The sequence below is a fragment of the Eleutherodactylus coqui genome, chromosome 6 (assembly GCF_035609145.1).
Source record: "Eleutherodactylus coqui strain aEleCoq1 chromosome 6, aEleCoq1.hap1, whole genome shotgun sequence".
Classification (NCBI taxonomy): Eukaryota; Metazoa; Chordata; class Amphibia; order Anura; family Eleutherodactylidae; genus Eleutherodactylus; species Eleutherodactylus coqui.
The window spans coordinates 87815461-87828027 of NC_089842.1; the positions used below are offsets into that span (position 1 = coordinate 87815461).

General features: G+C 44.4%; 1 protein-coding gene across 1 annotated transcript; it reads right to left on the minus strand.

The window, feature by feature from the left end:
- Positions 1-275: 275 nt before the first annotated feature.
- On the minus strand, positions 276-10464 carry PRR19 (proline rich 19). The gene is made up of 3 exons (XM_066609396.1): positions 9636-10464; positions 2533-2702; positions 276-1408 (listed from the first exon to the last, which is right to left on the minus strand). The coding sequence occupies exons 1-3, from the start codon at positions 10462-10464 to the stop codon at positions 353-355; spliced, it is 2055 nt and encodes a 684-aa protein (XP_066465493.1). The 3' UTR covers positions 276-352.
- Between the last annotated feature and the right edge of the window lie 2103 nt (positions 10465-12567).

Here is a 12567-nt window from a genome sequence, read left to right on the forward strand (position 1 = left end):
CTCATCTACATGCTGTGCATTTCTTCTACATGGAAATTGACCTGCAGTGAGGATTTTTTAATCTGCAGGATGAGATTTGGCGTTGCGGATTTCAACGTAGCCTGGTGAAATCCGGAACAAAATGTTCTTTTTTGCCATGTGTTGCCCCTACCCTTAATGGTCCAGTGTTTCTAGCAGACGAAGTGCTATTACAACCTGTGTTTCATCTGCAACAACCTCTTCCTATTGTGGCCATTTCCAACTTGAAATAATTGTTCCACTTGAGTACATGGAAATATGAAATGTTTATTACAGTTGTACAAAGGGTGAATGATCACATAATAACTCACGGCATACTCAGTGCTGAATACGGTTAGTATAGCTTCATTCTTGGGTACACCCAGGTATCGGGGCTTGACCTACTGATCAATAGCTTTCTTGAAGACTTCCAACATGGTAAAGGGACGAAGGAGGATTCCTGCTGTACAGATTGTGGAGACATATTTTTGGGCTGACTGTGGTGCTCTATATGTGACCTGTGTGGCCAGTTCCTATGGTGGATCCATTCTACGTCACCATCTTCCTCAAAGTGCACACCATGCTTGGGTTTTCCCTGTGGAAACGATGGTGGATTCCACAAGTTATGGCACCTAGACTCATGCCAATACCTTTGTTTTGGCATGGCATTGGTTGCAAACTTCCCACAATGTTGTCCTATGTCTGTGTCCTGCCAGGAGGACAAGTGTCTTTTTCTTTCTCTCCCCGATTCACCAAATGAATCCAATGGGAAGACATCTGTGGAGCCATCATTACCAGTGACTGGACTCCGCAGGAAAACACTGTGATGACTAATAAAATTGCTTGTTGAATATGTCCTACGTGGGCTTTGTTCCCTGTAAGACAGCTTCATTGCTGCTGGAGTAGTATCAAGGATCTTAGTAGCGGGCGACCGCTGATGTTTATCGCCCCAGAAGATATCAGATGATGTTTGGTTATCATCTGAAAAGCTCTGCTTCATTCTAACTCCTGACGGATTAAGCCCCTCTGGGGAGATGTTGTTTAAGGGTGGTCTACTTACACATTCTTGACCAGTGTCATACGTGAGGATGTGCTGCATATTGCGCCCTGGAACATTACACTTACGTGACAAATCTGTCAGCAAGTCGTTTGCCAATCTCCATCTAACTTGAGAGCTAGAGGCATTCAATGGTGAACTGGTCATCCTCCCACCATTCATCACCTTACAAAAATGTGATTGTTCCTTATGTTGCCTGCTCAGCTTAAAATAGTGACTTGAAGAATTCATATTAAGCATATTGGGAGGGTCCTGAGATGATATTTGCTGGTACTGATGTGGGTTATAATCAGATCCATAATGTACGGGCTGGTGCAGAATATTCTGGAGATTCGGGTGATCTTCTGGACTTGCCTGTACATGAAAAAGTTAATGGGATTCTGTTAGCTGTTTTGCCAATGCAAAATTAGTGACAACTCTATGTAAGGGCGAGGAAGCAGGGTGTCGTCATACAGTGAGCAAAACTGAGTGGAGTGGCGGTTGCACATGCACAGTGCTGCTCCATTCATTTTCAATGGGACTGCCGGAGATAGCCAAGCGCTTGTGCGACCACCGCTCCATTCAATCTGAAGTTACTGTGGGTAGGTGTGAATCCACAGTGATGAGAAGAAGGGGTGACGGGACCCCTGTTCACAGGACCCTCAGATAAAACTGTATTCTGGCAAACCCCTTTAAGCACTCTCCCTCTCTGTCCAATGAGTTGCTCTACGACTCTAACAACTGTAGAGTCCAATCAATAGACCAAGAATAGCTGTCAATCAGATCTCTGGAGCAAGTCATAGGTAAGTACTTGAGGAAAAGGTCACTTACCATGGATGCTGATGCTCTTCCTTTTCGTTTATTGGGAGAGAGCGGTCTCTCTACATGCTGCGGGCGGGTAGAGTCTGGCACTGCCAGCCTCTTTGACTTGGAGCTCCATTTTGAGTCAAACTTTAAAATGTGTTAATTCTGAAATGCAAGGTCATTTTAGAATAACACGTATATGAACGCAATGGGCGTACCCGCTGCAGGTTCATGGTACCCGTGGTTTGGGCAGCATGAACCCAGTGACAGGTTCCCATATCTCTATGCTCGCTCCCTTCCCTACATTATACATAGTAACATAGTATGTAAGGCCGAATGAAGACAATGTCCATCTAGTCCAGCCTGTCTATCCTACTGTGTTGATCCAGAGGAAGGCAAAAAACCCCAAGGCCAGAAGCCAATTAGCCCTTTTGGGGGAAAAATTCCTTCCCGACTCCCTAATGGCAATCAGACTGTTCCCTGGATCAACCCCTAATAGTTCCTACCTGCCTATATACCAGGATTGACACTTAACCCAATATTTATATCCTGTAATATCCTTCTTCTCCAGAAAGACATCAAGTTCCCTTTTAAACTCCTCTATGGATTTTGCCATCACCACTTCCTCCGGTAGAGAGTTCCACAGTCTAACTGCTCTTACAGTAAAGAATCCCCTTCTTCTCAATAAGACTTACCATCTTTATAAATGTGTGAGCCGGACTGTCCCTGGGAAGTGGCAGAAACCGGATTGGGGGTGTCTGCATTGGCTGCCCTGCTTTCTGTCTTTTTTGGTCTGTTTTCTTGATGCCTGTCCCCTCTTTACCAGCACAGTCCCACATATGACACTTATGAATATGAACGTTACCTACAAAACAAAAAGTAATGTTTATCTCTAGACAGTACTGCCTCCTAAAACTTATTTGCAATGGCCATATAATATAATTACTATATGTTCTATGTGCAGAATTAACCCCTAGATTTTTTCCAGAAACAGATAGACAGATGACTACAGATCCAATTCTTCATTTTGTGTCATTGGCCAAGAGTGATCATGCATCGTGCAGAAAGGAGTTTCATCTCTGACCATGATGCCTCTCGGCCCATTAGACTTGGAGGTGCCATGATTAGTATATAGCATGTGTTCTTGAATGTCTTCATTGAACAGGTATAACCGTGCCCACTGAAGCATATAACGATAGACATCTACTAGATGTTCTTCATCAAAGTGGTTGATCTTGTCAAAAAATTCCCTTTAAGACCCCATAACTCCTGGGTGCATGCAAAATCACGCTTCCATAACCATTAATAAATGTATCCTCTAAAGGATGTTTGAAGCGATGAAATTCGCAGACAGACAAGCCATGTATTTGTGAAGTGATTTGTGTGAAGTCTCAGGCGCGGGGCCTGTCAGGCTGCCAAATCCATCACTCTTGGAAAACTTTTTAAGTATGCATCCTTAAGCGGCAGGATCTGGAAGCCGTGCGGCAGGGTGACCTAAATTCTACGAGGCGCGGGATTAGGCAGAGCATTGTCCAAACCCTTATTCTCTCATGTGCAAACATTAATATTAACGTATCACTAAAGGGATAGTCTTATGTAAATCAACCCGCACCGAGGTTAATAGCAGAAAAAAAAGAGAAAGAGCAGAATATAATTGGCAACGAGACTGATCATTATAAACCATGTAGACATAACCACATCACCTAGACTACAATTACTTTTGCAGCCAATTTTTCTACTGCTTGGATGGATCTCAAATAAAAAGCAGGAAGTTTGTATAAAATCTAGGTTAAAAACATTGTATTGTTTTATGTCTACAGCACTTATAGACGTAATTTAGGTGATACTCAGGGGGTATCGAAGCCTCATCAAGCATGTATGCCCAATTGTCTGTACGGTGCAGTGGAGAGGAACACACCATAGAGCAATTAAGTCTTGTTCCGGAGCCCTTCTGGAGGACGCAGCCCACTCACAAGACTTTTGATTGCAAAAAGTAGAACAAAAAAGTCTACAACAGTCCAATCACAAGTGGACACCACCCTAAGTTACACCACTTCGCTGTAATGAGTAAAGGCCCTTTTACACACAATCATTATCGCTCAAAAGTCATCTTTTGAGCGCTAATTGTTGTGTGTAAATGTGTGCCCATCATGCACTTTTCGTCCATCGCTGACTTCAGGTCCGCAAGAAATCCTTGTCCCTCAGGACGATAAGATAAGCCGGACTGTGTTCTCCGCAGGCAGCGCTGATAACAGGTGATAACGTTCTTTAACAGTTGTTAACAGCTGCTGTCCTACTGGAGAACAATAGTGATGTATTTAGAGAACAGACCACCCGCTGTTCTCTAATAAATACATGCAATGAAGACCTGAAGGGCTTATTTAGCTTATTAGTACCTGTACAAAATGATCCATCAGAACTGTTAGTTTCGGACTAATTTGGAGCGATCATCTGTGTGTGTAAATGCACCTTTACAAATACTACAAATTAATACATTATCTTTTACGGATAAGAATACAAGAATTCGAATATAATGACTAAATATGGTCTCTAGGGAATATTGAATCTCTCCCACTATCACGAATGGCTGTCAGGTCTGTGCTGCTTTAAGGGTAACTTTACATGGGGGAGCCCGATATGGGGCCTTGAATCCCGCCCCCGTATCGCGCTCTCTACCATGTAAAATCCCCATGGATGTGAGGTGTTTAGCTATAAAAACAGCCTTGCATCACTTCGGGGATGCAGGGATCCTGCTGTCACAGCCGCGGCAGAGGATTGCGGAGTTTCTCACATTGCTATCAATGGGGTTAGCGATGCTGCCGCCAGCCCGGTGCTGCGATACAAGAGTGCACAGCAAGATGGAACATGCCACAATTTGTTTCCCACATAACATCACATCACAGTGCCATGCAGGAAACCATTGCTCATGTGTATGACCGCAAACATACCTGTATCCATGGTTACAGATTACAAATAATAAAAAGGGTGATTATAATCTGTACCGTCAATATTATGGCTTATCTAGTCTTACTATAAAATTTCATGTCAACCTCTTAAAAGGGTATTGCAGGTTTTTAGTATTGATGCCCAGGATCAATATAAAATATACAAAAAAGAGAGCCTGGTAACTACAGGCCAGTAAGTCTCACTTCAATAATTGGAAAAATATTTGAGGGATTTCTGAGAGATGCCATCCTGGAATACCTCAAGGAAAACAACAGTATAACTCCTCACCAGCATGGATTCATGAGGGGGCGATGATGTCAGACCAATTTGATCAGCTTGTACAATGAAGTAAGTTGTAGACTGGACCTGGGAGAGTCTATTGATCTCATATATCTGGACTTCTCTAAAGCACTTGACACCGTGCCGCATAATAAGCTGATATATAAAATGAGGCAGCTCGGATTGGGTGAAAACATGTGTATCTGGGTAAAGAACTGGCTCAGACATAGAAAGCAGAGGGTGGTAATAAATGGTTCGCACTCTGATTGGGCCACCGTCACTAGTGGGGTGCCACAGGGTTCAGTATTAGGCCCCATTCTGTTCAATATATTTATCAACGACCTGATAGAGGGACTGCACAGTAAAATATCAATATTTGCAAAATCATACCAATGCAAAGGAGGACAATGTACGGCTGTAAATGGACCTAGATAAGCTGGGGGCTTGGGTAGAATAATGGCAAATGCAGTTCAATATTGATAAATGTAAGGTTATGCACATGGGCAGGAGAAACGGATGTCACCAATATACACTAAATGGGGTACTGCTAGGGAAAAGTGATATGGAAAAAGACCTGGGGGTACTAGTGAATGGTAGATTTAACTGGAGTAACCAATGCCAGTCAGCTGCTGCAAAAGCAAATAAAGTCTTGGGGTGCATTAAAAAAGGTATAGGGGCGAGGGACGAGAACATTATCCTTCCACTATATAAGGCACTTGTCAGGCCTCACATGGAATACTGCGAACAGTTCTGGTCACCGGTGCTCAGGAAAGATGTTATAGTACTGGTGGGGGTTCAAAGAAGAGCAACTAAACTAATACATGGAATGACGGGACTGGAATACCCAGAGAGGCTATCAAGATTGGGAGTATTTATTCTAGAAAAAGATGGCTAAGGGACGACCAAATAACTATGTATAAGTACATGAGGGGACAATACAAGGATCTCTCCTATGATCTGTTTACACCCAGGACTGCGACGGTAACAAGAGGACATCCACTATGTATAGAGGAAAAAGTGTTTTTTTTTACTGTAAGAGCAGTTAGACTGTGGAACTCTCTGCCTGAGGACGCGGTGATGGCAAAATCCATAGAGGAGTTTAAAAGGGGCCTTGATGCCTTTCTAGAGCGCTATGATATTACAGGATATAGACATTACATAATCAGAGGGGTTGTTGATCCGGGTCTTGGAGTCAGGTAGGAACTCAAGCATTGATCCAGGATTACTCTGGCTGTCATTATGGAGTCGGGAAGGATTTTTTTTCCTCCAAATGAGCTAAATAGTTTTTTTTTGCCTTCCTCTGGACCAACAAGGAAGTGGGGGGTTAAAACTGCCTGAACTAGATGGACATTGTCTTCATTCAGCATAACATACTATGTTAGGATAGGTCATCAATGGCTGATCGGTGCAGATCTCCGCTCTGCATGCCTGTTGATTAGCTGATCCTCCTTCTGCCTTCGGCTCAGTTCGGCAGCAGCGGTGTTCTGGCTCCGCCCCCTTCTACGTGGCATCGCGTAGCCCCGCCCCGTGTGCCGATTCCAGCCAATCAGGAGGCTGGAATCGGCACACATGACGGGGCGGAGCTACGCGATGACGTGTAGAAGGGGGCAGAGCCAGAACGCCGCTGCTGCCGGGCAGACCCGAAGGCAGAAGACCCTTCTGCGCAAGCGCGTCTAATCGCGCGATTAGACGCTGAAGTTAGACGGAGCCAGCGCAGGAAAGGTAAGTGAATAACTTCTGTATGGCTCATATTTAATACACGATGTATATTACAAAGTGCATTAATATGGCCATACAGAAGTGCTGAACCCCACTTGCTTTCGCGAGACAACCCCTTTAATATCTGGAAATCACCCATTCCTGCGATCTTCAGTGCAGTATAGCCACAATGTTTTCACGTGCCTGTACTGCGCTAAAAGCGTGCTCGTGTGAATGAGGCCAAATACGTACAAAAGCTCCATTTTTTATAGCTTGTAATGAAAGATTCACTTTAAATCTGTTGTGTATGTTCTACCTAAATGACACCCCATGCTGTATTCACAAGGGCGAGTGTGGCTTTTGTAGGTAAAAACCTGACCATTATCCATGCGATTTTATTACTTTTGCTATGCATTTCTGTGATTTTTACGTTTTCCCATCTGGTTTTTACTGATCTGCACGTTTGAATTGACCTTTTTAAATGAATGGTTTCTTTTTCTGCGCGTTTTGTCCATTTTAGATAAAACTCGCACATATAAATTTACCGTGTCAATACAGCCTTATAACAGTGGAAGTAACATCAAGGCTATTTCATGGGAGGATTCATTTCAAACATCGCCATCTAGTGGGCAAAGATAGCATATCTGAGACACAACAGTACACTTTGGTGCAACCTGTAAATCTGTCATATTTGGAGGATTATCTCTTAAGGGTGCTATCACACGAGCGGAATATTTCCGCAATATGTACCGCCAGACACAGCTAATCTGGCGCTGCTGAACCGCACCAAAACCCTCATGTCAATATGCAGATTTTGGTGTGCAATTGCTGGCAGAATTGAGCAATTTTCAATTCTGCTTTAAAATCTGCATGGATGCTGTGGATTTGGTGTTGCGGTGCGTATTGCAGAAATATTCAGCTCGTGTGAAAGCACCCTAATGTGATCACACTACTATAAAATCAGCTCAGTAAATGCCATGCAGGACAGAGGAGATGACAAGAGGTTCTGTGTGTCATTCCCAGGGTAACCACTGGGGGTCGCTGGAAAAGCAGAAAGTAAGATGAAATGCACTTAGAAAAGTCAACCCCCTCAGCCATTTAGTAGATGGTCATGTGACCCACTTCCTGCGAGACCCAAAAATGGCTTTAAAAATAAATGAATGCCCTCCATTGGCCAATAAAATGGGTGGAAAATAGCAGATTTGAAAGCCTGATAGGTTTTGCGTCCGGACCTGGGGAACAAAAGTACATTTACATTATATGATGCTTTGAAATAAAGGCATTATGTGGCTAATATTACTGTGGCGTTCCGGTGGCCTTGTTCTCGCAGCCTACCAGGATTTCATATAAAATGGTTACAGCTGCACCAATTATAGCAACATTTTAGGTAAATTGCTTGAGAAAATTGCTCACGATTGTTCAGAAATAGCATCCAGTTCTATCAGCTCGCTGCTGGTCGCCGCATAGAAATCAGTAAGTAGCGGTGCAATCAAAGTGACCTACTTGTCATCCCGCTCATGACACCCAGCTGGCAGTTTGTAGGGCATCATAAGGGAACGTGTACAGGGACAGGTGAGAAATGTCAGCATTAACCCCTTCCAGCTGCATTCTTTCATCCCTACTTTCAAAAAATCATTTTTCCAATCGCAATTGATTTCCACTCGTGTGCAGGAAAAAAACGTTTTTCCATAGCATGCTACGGACGATATTTGCTGCGGAATATGGAGGCGGACGACGCTCCAGATTCCGCAATGCAAATCAGCAGCCGGCCTAAACCTGTCTAATGGACAGGCAGTCCGAAAATATGCAAAATGTATCACAGAAGTTCCTGGTGGTTGATAAATTTGACAAATCTATAGAAACTTTTGTCTAACCTTACGCCACCTATTGGTTGGTTTACTTTTGTGTATGTTGTCACATATAAACATGCACCCTTCTCTATCAAGTCTCATAAAGGGTCTAAAATAAGTAATAAATGTGGTGCAAGGCAGCAGCGCTAGCCCCATTGAAAACATAGGGAGAATATCGCGGACTTCTGCCACAGGTGTAACAGCTGTGGCAGAAGTCCAGAATGCTATCCCATTGCTTTCAATAGGGTCGGCGCTGCTGCTGCCGGCCCCACTGAAATCATTGGTTATTAGGCAACCTCCGCAGCATGATTTTCGGGGAAGGGCTTGAGATATAAGCCCAGAAAATCATCCCTAGCTGCTGAAAAAAAAATCCTTTATTCACCTCTCTGCCGCTTAGGCGCGTCCTCCGGCTGGCTCCCCTGCACTGCTGTCCAGCACTTTAACAATCCCCACCTCCTGAAAGGGCTGTGCTGATTGGCTGAGCACTCAGCCAATTACAGGCAGCGCTTAGCTATTCAATAGATTAAGGGATGTAGTTTTTAAAATGGATTCATTTGTGGGGGTATCTATCATTCTGACACCTATGAGCCTTTGCAGTCTTGGCTTGGCGTAGGAAAATAAAGTGTTCCTCAAAATTGTAATTATTAATGTTAAATCTTCTAAATGGTTAAAAAGTCCAGATAGAAAAAATTATCTTATCACAAATTTGTACAGTATCTTTGCACATATTTGAGATATTGCAGTTGAAAATATGAAAAAATATTTTTTCCAAAACGTTCCCAATTTTGGCGATTTTAATAAATATTCACAAATTCTATCGGACTATTTTTACCACCTAAATGAAGTACAATATCAGGCGAAAAAACAATGTCAGAATCACTGGGATATGCAAAACCTTTACGGAGTTATTCTATGTTAATGTGACACATATTAGATTTCTAAAATTTGGCAAACAGGTGCAAACAGGCTTCATCACTAAGGGGTTAAACTCCTAATAACACAACGTTTTGGTGCAAGGATCTTACCTATCTGGCTGTACGCAGGCTCTCCCTGTACAGAAGACGGAGTCGGGTTCCTATGATGTAGGTGTCTGACTTTTTCAAGTATAGCTTGTCGGGTCTCGCTCACCAGGTTGCGGCCAGGGAACACTGAGTGCGTATTCAACATGTTGTGGATGTTCTTGGCTATCTCCGTAATGGGTGATGGCTGATGTCTGCAAGAAGACGTTGTGGTTGCACTACCTGGATAAGCTTGGCCATCACTACGAGAACAAGACTGGTGCTCTTCTATTTCCTCATCCTGTTTGCTGCATGAAGCAGGCTCAGATATGTGGATGGATGTTTCTGGTGAAGGCTCCTTTTGAAGGGAATGTACATCTTCATTTTCGCACTCTTGTGTTGGACCAAGTTTCTGCTGACTCTGTGGGGTCTTTCTGATTGACTCTACCAAGCAGTGAACGGTGCCAGTCTTTGATGGATCTACCTCTGTCGTCTGGTTTACGAGTCTCCCAATGTCCACAGATTTGATCTCTCGATTGAAGATCCCTTTGTGATGGGTCAGTCGGTTTTCAGTTATGAACACCTGCTTTGTGTTACACACACCTTTCATTCCAGAACGAGAAACCATTTTTCTGCCCATGTTGTTCCTTTGCAGTTCTCCTCGGGAAAATGCTGTCTTCTTGGAGATTTCAGTACGTGGCTGAAATTTCAGACTGTTCCGTTCCTTCTTTGTTTTTCGTCGCTTGACTTTTAAGGTTCTGCTACCGCCATGCATCTTCACCAGGTTGTCCTTGAAAGAGAAGACTCTGGAATCTGGCACAGCAGAAATGGTGATTGGGCCCTGACCCCCGGACATACTTTGATTCATTATAGCAATGGTGAACTGTAGACATCACCTGTGACAAAAAGGTTGAAAGCGATTGTGAGGCCTGATATAGACACAAGCCTACCAGACTTAGAGAATATAATGCATTTCATAAACATTTACGAGATGAGAAATAACTGGGCTTGCAAGCTCAGATACACTCCATTTGTAGACAAACATGCTTTAAAATCTCCGTAGTGTTTAAACCCTTTCACTTCCAAGACATTTTTCACTGTCATTTTTTTCGTCCCCGCGTTCCAAGAGCTATAATGGTTATCTTTTTGTCAGCATAGCTGTTTGGGGGCTTCTTTTGCAGGACAAGTTGTATATTTTAATTGCACCATTTAATGTACATTCATTGTCAAAAACAATCCCTCCCCTAGAAGTTGTTGGGATCAAATGAAACTTTCTCTGTGTGATTGTAACATTGATACAAGGGATTACAATATCAGAGCAAAAGGAGAATGTATGGTGGAAAACTGACCCCTTGAAGGGAGGCTCTAGTACCCTGTTGTACTGCCTCTAGTTTGGATACAAGATGTGATACAGGCGGGCATAGAGGCTCTAGTATCCTGTTGTACTGCCTCTAGTTTGGATACAAGATGTGATACAGGCGGGCGTGGAGGCTCTAGTATCCTGTTGCACTGCCTCTAGCTTGGATACAAGATGTGATACAGGCGGGCATGGAGGCTCTAGTACCCTGTTGTACCGCCTCTAGTTTGGATACAAGATATGATACGGACGGGCATGGAGGCTCTAGGACCCTGTTGTATCGCCTCTAGCTTGGATACAAGATGTGATACAGGCAGGCAAGGAGGCTCTAGTACCCTGTTGTACTGCCTCTAGCTTGGATACAAGATGTGATACAGGTGGGCATAGAGGCTCTAGTACTCTGTTGTACCTCCTCTAGCGTGGATACAAGATGTGATACAGGCGGGCATGGAGGCTCTAGTACCCTGTTGTACAGCTTCTAACTTTGATACAAGATGTGATACAGATGGGCATGGAGGCTCTAGTACCCTGTTGTACTGCCTCTAACTTTGATACAAGATGTGATACAGGCAGGCATGGAGGCTCTAGTACTCTGTTGTACCACCTCTAGCTTGGATACAAGATGTATCTGACAGACACAGGGGCCTGTAACTATGGAGCCACCGGTTTCTGGATGGCGGACAATGAAACAGTTGGAGCTGCTCGTGCTTGTCAGACGATCCTTTCTACTAGTTGTCTCTGCATGGATGTCCTGAGCCCAGTCACCTTGTGGGTCCTCACACATCCATCGGTCCCAACACCTCCCAACAGTCTGGTCAGATGCTCCTCTCTACTGCTGGTCTGTAGGGGGCATCCTGAGCCCAGTCACCTTGTGTGCCCTCACACGTCCATCGGTCCCAACACCTCCTAACAGTCTGGTCAGATGCTCCTCTCTACTGCTGGTCTGTAGGGGGCATCCTGAGCCCAGTCACCTTGTGTGCCCTCACACGTCCATCGGTCCCAACACCTCCTAACAGTCTGGTCAGACGCTCCTCTCTACTGCTGGTCTGTAGGGGGCATCCTGAGCCCAGTCACCTTGTGTGCCCTCACACGTCCATCGGTCCCAACACCTCCTAACAGTCTGGTCAGACGCTCCTCTCTACTGCTGATCTGTAGGGGGCGTCCTGAGCCCAGTCACCTTGTGTGCCCTCACGCATCGACTGGTCTCAACACCTCCCAACAGTCTGGTCAGAATGCTCTCGGTGGCAGCAATTCATTGATACGACCATCCAGCTTCTCACATTCCCATAATGCCCCCCCCCTCTCAAATTTTGTAAACTGGGTGAAATCTCTTCTCTGCGTCATAGAGGCGTCTAGTGGCCAACAAGCTCTACACAAGCGGAAGAAGAGGTCACTACACACAAGGAGCCTCTGAGAGAACTCTTTATAAGCTTAGAGTGGAACCAGTTTTAGCGCCTAAGCTGGCAAGACCGTTAATCTAATCATGCCACAACTCTAATCATCTGCCTGAGATGTAACCGCATGCTGAGTTTTGCAGTGATGGCGAACCTATGGCACACGTGCCAGAGGGGGCACATAGAGCCCTCTCTGTCAGTAAGTGCA